We start from the raw sequence: 8,545 nt of genomic DNA, 5'->3' as shown, positions 1-8,545 counted from the left end.
CTTTCTGGAGGTGGGCAGGGGGCAAAAGTGTGCTTACAGGTTGAAAGTTTATTTTTAATCCAAGATAAAGACTACTTAACCGTTGTGGTATATTTCATTCTTTTTGGCTTAGCAATAAATGTCGTAACTATGTTAGTTTCCTTTAACATTTGGCTTTGGAAGCTATGGGCTTTGATGGGGCTAGCAATGAAATCCCTCAAGAAAGCTCAAGGGAAGATATTACCAAACGCAATTTATGTTCATTGTTTCAGTCACTGCAATGAACTTATTATACAGGATGCAGCTAAGCAATCTAATTTATTGTCTACATCACTGGATTTATGCCAATCCCTAATGCAATCGTAGGTGCCATCAAAACGTATTTTATTGTTCGAAGAAATACAGGCAGATTTTAGAAAGAACAGGAACAAACGATTACAAGTTCTACGACTCCAAAGTCTTTCTACAACAGATGGACAACAAGAGTAAAGGCTGCTGACGTCATCTTCTAGAAATCGGCTGAACTACATGCAACCCTTGAAAATTGCAGGAAGATCCTAGCATTTCGGCAGACACAAAAGCAAGATTAGAGGAATATTAAGGCGACAACTGTCTTCCTTAATCGTCATCTTTAATTTAAACGACAAAGAAGCTATTGAAGCTACTCGAGAAGCTTTCTAAAGAGCTCAAAGCGGTTGATATTTCAGCTGAGTACGCTCTATTTTTCAATAAGACATGTCCTGCAACGTCTTCATGAGATGAGAAGCGAAGAAGAGTTTGAGCGTTACACTTGTGACGCTAAAGTTCTTCGTGTTATGATGTCGTTTCACTGGAATTTAGTGAAATTTTGGCACTGGCACTAGACTAAGAAAAGTTCCAAGATGGATGAATAATGAAGAAATGTTAATAACAGAAAGCCCTCACGTCACAGATGCCTCAGTTTACAACAGTGCAGATATAACACCAATGCAAGCCTCATTACAAACCATTGATGCAATCATCTCAGGTCTAGGATCGCGATTTGAACAAGACGATCTTTCCAGATCAAATGTATCGAAAAACTGTTACTTAACTCTATGAAAGAAGGAGTATCTTTAGATGGATTAAGCAATTCTTTGATTGATAAAGATGCTCTAAGAAAGGCTTGATGATCTTCCCACCATTCTTGGGCTTTACAACATGGATCAGAAGAAAAAATAACAGAAGTCACGTATTTCAACAATAGCAGAGATACTGAATGCCATGCCGTCAGCAAAGAAAAGGTGCTCAGAGATCCACAAACTAATTATACTATACTACACAGTGCCACTCTCATCTGCCTCGTGCGAACGCACATTCAGCGTAATGCGTCGTCTCAAAACATGGCTGCGTCAAACACTGAAGGAAATCATCTGAATGATATTATGTTCTCCAATATTCAGAAGCAACACATGGATATGGTGGAAATAGACGTAATTGCCAAAGAGTTTTCACAGAGAAATGAAAGAAGAATTAAATATTTTGGAAAATACAATACATGACAAATTGTGAATTAGTGACGTTACATCGTTTGATAGTTATATCATCGTTAATATTAATCGACCAACACTGCAGACATGTGCTTCTGTACAGTGTATTGCATGTAGCACATCTCTTTGCTGTTTATCAATATAAGATCATTTTTAGTATATTTCACTAATGTGCCCTTCCACAAAGGCTTGCCCCTCCTGCCCTTTTGCCGTTCCGGCGTCCCTGGGTACTAAAGGTGGCTCAGAGAAACGTTACGCAGGAGACATTTGTCCCCTAAAACATAATTTACTCATCACTGCCCCTGCATAAACAGAAGAAATTTGTATTAGCACAAAAAATAATATAGTATACGACACTTCTAAAGTGCATAGAGAGAGATTTTTCTTAGCATTCTACTTGTTAGTTTAAACTTGTTTAGATTGGGGCAAGTAGACAGGGATGGCTTTATTCTTTAAAGTTATGCTTAATTTTCTCAATGAAGTACCATGTATTATACGAACAAATATCAAAACACATACTATACTCATCATTTATAAAGAAAGGCCAGCCTCCTGGGTTTTCTACAAATTTTCAACCACCTCGTTATGCAACACCTCTGATTCCTCTTTCTTTTCAATGATATCTTTGTGAATAGATATTCTACACAAAGAGCTAAGCCGACCTTGACCCATTCTATTTCTTAAATAGTTTTTACCCTTTTTAAGCAAGAAAACGACCTCTCTACTGAAGCACTTGCCACTGCCAACACACCATTCAATTTTAACAAATTTACCACTTGACCTAAACTCGACTGGAGATTAAATTTGAAGATGTATTTAAGAACCTCATTACTGCACTCTTTGTGAAAGTCCTTGTCGTTGTAAATGAAGGAAAGTTGACTCTCCAAAGTTTGGATGTCAAAAGAGGACTATACTTATCTTTGAGAAGATTGATCTTCTCCTGTGGAACTATGCCCTTCCATGTAGTAAATAGTTTAGGATTTACAAGGTCTAAAAAACAGAACTGATTAATATCTTGAAATCGTTCACTTAACATGCCTTTAATGGAATCAATAATCTCAAAATAAAGCTGTTTGTAATTGTATCTACTATCTGCTCTGGTTGCTGGTGGGCCTACTTTTTCTAGTGCAGTTTGGTAAAACTCGGTGAAAGCTTGATCTGTGCGAAGTGACACAATAAACTGCTTGAAATTGTCAATCTTGCTTATGCCATAGTTAAAATGGGTTTCCCTATTTTGAAGAATGGAATACAAAATTGTGGACTGTTCTAAAATCCTGTAAAAAACACACACTAGAAAACAAAAGAAAGCTATCAAGATAATGCAGTAAGCCACTTATTTTACTTAATGACTCATCATCCCACCCAGCTGGTTGTTCAAGTACCCCTCAAAAATATCTAAAAGTTTTTCATAGTTTTTGTGCAATACATTGATTAATCTAGAGCGATAATACCATCTTGTTTCACCAGGGCAGGAAACTCAAGGTTGTTAGATGTGAGAAAAGCTTTTCTTTTGGGGCATTGCTTGTAAATGTGCTGAATGTAGCTATATTAATAAAAAGATTTTAACAGGAGAAATTGATGAGGCTGACTGGCATAGGACCAGGTTCAATCTATGAGCTGCACAATGAACAAAATGAGCAAAAGGATACTCTTGTCGAACCAATGCTTGAACACCATTGATATGGCCAGACATGACAGAAGCACCATCATATGTTTGTAAAACCAGTTTTCTTTTATATTAGAATACTCACCAAGTTTATCTTTGACAACTTGTGATATTGCTGTGGCATTTCTGTTCATACTTACATCCACAAATCCTAATTGCCTCTCCATAATTTCACTTGCTTTGTCAAACCGAGCAATAACACTTAGCTGCTCTTTGGTGGAGACATCAGATGCTTCATCAACCTGAATACTCATAAATGTGCAATCATTTATTTCCTTTCTGATTTCATCTTCAATAATTGAATCAAGACAGCTGATAAGACCATTTTGAATTTCTGGGGAGACTCCAGTAAATCTTCTGTCACCAACTATATCAGATTCTGCTAGTCTACTGTGCAGTCGACGCTCAAATACAGAATCAAACTTAGCAAAACATTCGAGCAACTCTCTATAATTACCTTTGTTCAAGCTACCTTCGGACTCATTGTGACCTCTAAATGGCAACTCTTGCTTTGACAAATACAGCACGGCCTCAGTAACAGTTTTTAAAATTTCTCGATTTTGTCTTACCTCCTCATTGTGACGCTGAATCCCATTTCTTCTAGCGAGGGACATAAGACAATCAATTCGTTCACTAGCTCCATACGTTTTCCATGTCTTAAATGCAGTCAAATGCGATTTAGATTTTTCATGCTTCTTAGCATCAGACTTAATACTCCGCATATCGTTGTAGCCATTCTTAGTCCACGATGGCGATGTTTTTGGGGAAAACATTAGACATGGCCAACAAAACACTTTCTGCAAGGTTGTACTGCCACACAGCCAGTCCTTCGCCTCATACCAATCTCTCTGAAATGCTCTTCCCTTATTTTGGATAATTAAATCAGGAGTAGGCCGTTCATGAACGATAACATTCTGTTCGACCGACGATCGAGCAGAGAACGGTTTAGTATGGCAAGCCATTTCGGAAAAAAGGTGGTCGAGAAAAAAACCTCCGTTGAGAAAGCAAACCGATGTTGAGAAACACGTGTTTATCATTGAGAATTTGCAGATGGTAGTTCAGAAAAGCAAATATCCCGGTCGAGAAAAAAATCCCGGTCGAGAAAAAAATCCCGGTCGAGAAAAAAATGCCGGTCGAGAAAAAAATGCCGGTCGAGAAAAAAATCTCGGTCGAGAAAAAAAATCTCTGTCGAGAAAAAAATCTCGGTCGAGAAAAAAATCCCGGTCGAAAAAAAAAATATCGGTCGAGAAATAAAATGCCAGTCGTAACAACATAATTTATAGTTATACCATGGTTCATAGCACTGTTCTTTGCAACTTCAAGCAGCGCTCTGATATGCTACGAATGGCAATGGCGTAATGGCGGATGTTCAAGATATTATAGCGTTTTTTACTTCCCTACAGTCTTGTTTAGTTATTGCGTCGCGTGATAGTGAAGATGCCAACGCGAAAGAATATGTATGTAGAAAGTTAGAGGGACATTTTCACGTTGTTTTTGCTCTTCAATCAGTTATTGAATCCAAATTTGGCCACGAAGAGTTAAAGAGTTTATTTGAGAATTTAGTCAGAGAGTTACACATCCTTGTTAGTGAAGTGCAGTCGCAATGTCGTGAACAACTTCCATATAATAGGTTAACTTTGAGTCGACAGTTCACTGGTGGAAGGCCTAAATATGTTGTTTCTAAAGAGCAAATAGAAACATTACGAGAAACGGGTATGAATTGGAAATCAATCGCAGAAACGCTGGGTATAAACGAAAGGACACTGTACAACTACCGCCAAGAGCTAAACATATCGCAAACATTTTCTGAAATCACTGACGCCGAATTGAAATCAGTTATAGAAAGTATACTACAGCAAACTCCATATGCTGGCGAAACTTATATTCGAGGAGGCTTAGTTGCTCGTCAAATTTTTGTACAAAGGAACAGAGTGAGAGAATGCCTTCGTTTACTTGATCCTGTGGGAAGGGCTGTAAGAAAGCGTGTTACTATCCAAAGAAGAATGTACAATGTGCTTCAAATGAGTTATGGCACGTTGATACCAACCACAAACTTATACAGTGGAGGTTTGTACTTCACGGTTGTATAGATGGCTACAGTCGAGCTATCATTTATTTAAAATGTTCTACTAACAACTTAGCAACTACTGCTGTACAGTTCTTTATCGAAGGTAATGAAAAATTTGGTGTTCCTTCACGTGTTTGAGCAGACCGCGGAGTGGAAAACGTTGAGATTGCAAAGTTCATGATTACAACTCGAGGCACTGGAAGAGGAAGCTTTATTGCAGGTACCAGTGTTCACAACCAACGTATTGAACGGTTGTGGCGAGAAGTGAATAGAGTACTGGGAGCTTTATACAAGGACTTGTTTATTACAATGGAAAATAGTGGTTTACTGGATGTAGATAATGAAGCACATTTGTTGGCTCTTGAGATAGTGTTCTTGCCTAGAATAAATGCATCACCGAGAATTTGAAAGTCAGTGGAACTACCATGGACTTAGAACAATGGGTCATAAGTCACCAATGACACTGTGGTACTCTGGCAATATTCCCAACCAAGTGGATGAGCTTGTTACAGACTTTACATTTTATGGAGTGGACTTCGATGGAGATATTCCTGACATTGAAACAGATAACAACATTGTTGTCCCAGAGGGCAGAATTATTTTGTCACCTGAACAGTGGTCCATTGTCCACAATACTGTTCCAAATCCAGTGGCAAATGATGGTAATTATGGCATCAATTTCTATTGTGCAGCATTACAAACACTTACTGAAATTTTGTGATGGTGATAGAAAAAAGTTGATCAGAAACTTAGAAAACACAACATAAGAAAAAGAACAAGAAAAAACCAGCCTGTTTGATAAAGTTCATTTATATATAAGATACAACAATATTTTAAAATGTCTTCCTCTGTAACAATCCTGAATAAAATTCTGGTCTTTATAAAATAAATTTTAACATAACAAAATAGAACAAGTTTTAAGTTTATGGAGCAATAACATTTAATGTAATGCGCTTAATATTTTTAAACAATGTCAAAAGCCCAAGCATTTTTATTACTCAGCAAGTTTGAGAAGTCCTCTGAAAGTTCATTATAGCTTTGATATGTGCTGGGAATTTCAAGAGTAGGAGTGCATGTATGTGCAACAGGACGTCTGCCTAAACCTTCCAATTTATTGAAAGAAATGCTTATTTTGTCACAAACCAGTACATTACTTCCTGTTGTAAACTGCAAAAAAGTACCAATATTTCCTTCAATGGACCTTATAAATCTTTTCAGGTGATCTAAGCATGCCCTTTCTGCATCTGTATTAGGATGGGCATCAAGAAGCTTCACAACTTTCTTTGCATTAGGTTTTTTCTCATTATATAGCGAGACCAAATTTTCAAGTGACTGAAATGGCATGTATCTTTTTAGCAAGGATAAGATTGGGGTCCAGCAGTTTGCAATATAACAGGGCTTTTGGATGATCTCTTATGAGCTAACTGCGAAATAATATTTTCAATATTGTTTTCACTGGGAGTGGTAAAACATTGATAGCTACTTAAGAATTCCATAACATCATCATCAAGGGGGCTCATATTCCCACTAACTACTTCATTAACTATTTCTTGCTCACTGACTGACAAAAATGCCTTAAAAGATTCCAAAAGAAATGCTTTAGTAATGCAAGATTCACCAAACAAGCAAACAGATATAAAAGCAGGTGAGAGCTGGATAGGAGATACCTTTCTTGAGAAAACCATACACAAACACTCTTGCAATAGCTTTCCATTGCTCACTCTGATAATCATGCCGGATAGCTGGGATTTTTTCATTGGCACCGACTGTAGCAGATACAAAGAATTCCTGCCAAAACCCTGTAAGTATATCTCTAAATACTCCACGCCCTTCACCTTTCTCCATTTGCCCTCTCTCATGAATAACTTTAACTATAACTATTGAATTTAAAATTTCTTCATCACAAAATGCATCAATCATGTTATGCTTAAGATTTGATCGGTGTATCACAATGTTACTAGTTGGTAGATTTTCACTTTCCAAAAGGGTTGACAGATTTTCATTTTCCAGAAGCACTTCTGATGAAGTTTCAACAGCTTTAAAAGAAAAAGAATACCATTAAAAAAGAGTACTCCTGCTCTATGTTTTTCTCTGGCTTAAGCAATAATGCACCATTAAGGGCGGAATGCTTAATTTGAAAAAACATGTAGTAAAGGTCTATCTAAGGTCTAAAGACTGATTTACAAATAACAAAATGAATTCAAAAATAATTCATTAAACATGTGTGACAGCAAAATCTTCAGTAGTAGAACTTTATGATGTAAATATCACAAATAACAAAAGGCAAACAATCCAGCTTAAACCTTTGATTTCATTTTGATGCAAAATAATGTTTTAACAAACATACCAGAAATATTGGACATATCAACAGAATTTGGATCTTCTGGTTGAACTTCATTCTGAACATTTCCATTGTTGTGAGAACAGTCTGAAATAGTACCAACAGATGGCAAAGAGGTTTCATGGAGAGCAGGTGGATTATTAGTCACTTCCATTTCACTGTGTTCCTCAACTCCAGGATGTTGATATGAAGACATGCAAGGAGGTTCATTAGTAAACGCAGATCTTAGAAACTCATCATCACTTGAGTCATCCTATTACATATGAAAATAAAAAATTATCATGATTCTTCCTTTCCAACGAAAAAAATGTTGAAAAAAAGGACAAACAATAAAAAATGATGTTTAATGACTAATTCGTGAATTTATTTCTAGCAGAATGTATTTGAAAAAATGAAAAGGCAGACAAAACAAGCATACCTGCACAATACACAGGTCCTCTTGATCATTCAAATGTTCAGGTTTGTTGATTCTGTTGCTTAATGGTTCCAATATTTGTACTGATGGCCTGACATAAATTGGTTTATCTTTGAACACTTTGTGCACCATGAAGCCATTTAAGGTTTGGTTCGGTGCAAGACAGGGTGGATGCAATGTATTGTGGACCGACATTACGATTTCAATATCTATATTGTGATCTTTTAGTTTGTCACTACCGTGAAATTGGCACCACATTGGGCACAACATTCAACACAACATTCATCACAACATTCAACACCACATTCAACTAAAATTTATCATTCAAAATGATAAATCAAAAAATCGTCTTTAAAACACGTTTTCCATCAAATACAACAGTAAAAAATAATTCTTAACTGTTTAATACTATTTTACAGTCCTTAAACATCACAAAAAATGTATAAAAGTCAAGAAATTGAAGAAAACACTAAGATTTATATTACAGTGTACTTTCCATTTCTCTTAAATAGCCTATAATTTAAAAACTACACGGTAGAATTTTTTTAAACTTGGCCAGAATATAGAT

General features: G+C 36.5%; 1 protein-coding gene across 1 annotated transcript; it reads right to left on the bottom strand.

Annotated features, from left to right (window-relative positions):
* Window positions 1-6,573: 6,573 nt before the first annotated feature.
* LOC124454769 lies at window positions 6,574-8,207 on the bottom strand. Its single transcript, XM_047005524.1, has 4 exons — window positions 7,981-8,207; window positions 7,569-7,815; window positions 6,889-7,257; window positions 6,574-6,818 (listed from the first exon to the last, which is right to left on the bottom strand). Exons 1-4 carry the CDS (start codon window positions 8,170-8,172, stop codon window positions 6,574-6,576), a joined length of 1,053 nt encoding a protein of 350 aa, XP_046861480.1. The 5' UTR covers window positions 8,173-8,207.
* Window positions 8,208-8,545: the final 338 nt, after the last annotated feature.

Source organism: Xenia sp. Carnegie-2017, unplaced genomic scaffold, assembly GCF_021976095.1.
Source record: "Xenia sp. Carnegie-2017 unplaced genomic scaffold, XeniaSp_v1 HiC_scaffold_3, whole genome shotgun sequence".
Classification (NCBI taxonomy): Eukaryota; Metazoa; Cnidaria; class Anthozoa; order Malacalcyonacea; family Xeniidae; genus Xenia; species Xenia sp. Carnegie-2017.
Note: the sequence above shows the minus strand (reverse complement) of the source record. Positions and strands in the feature narration are given on the sequence as shown.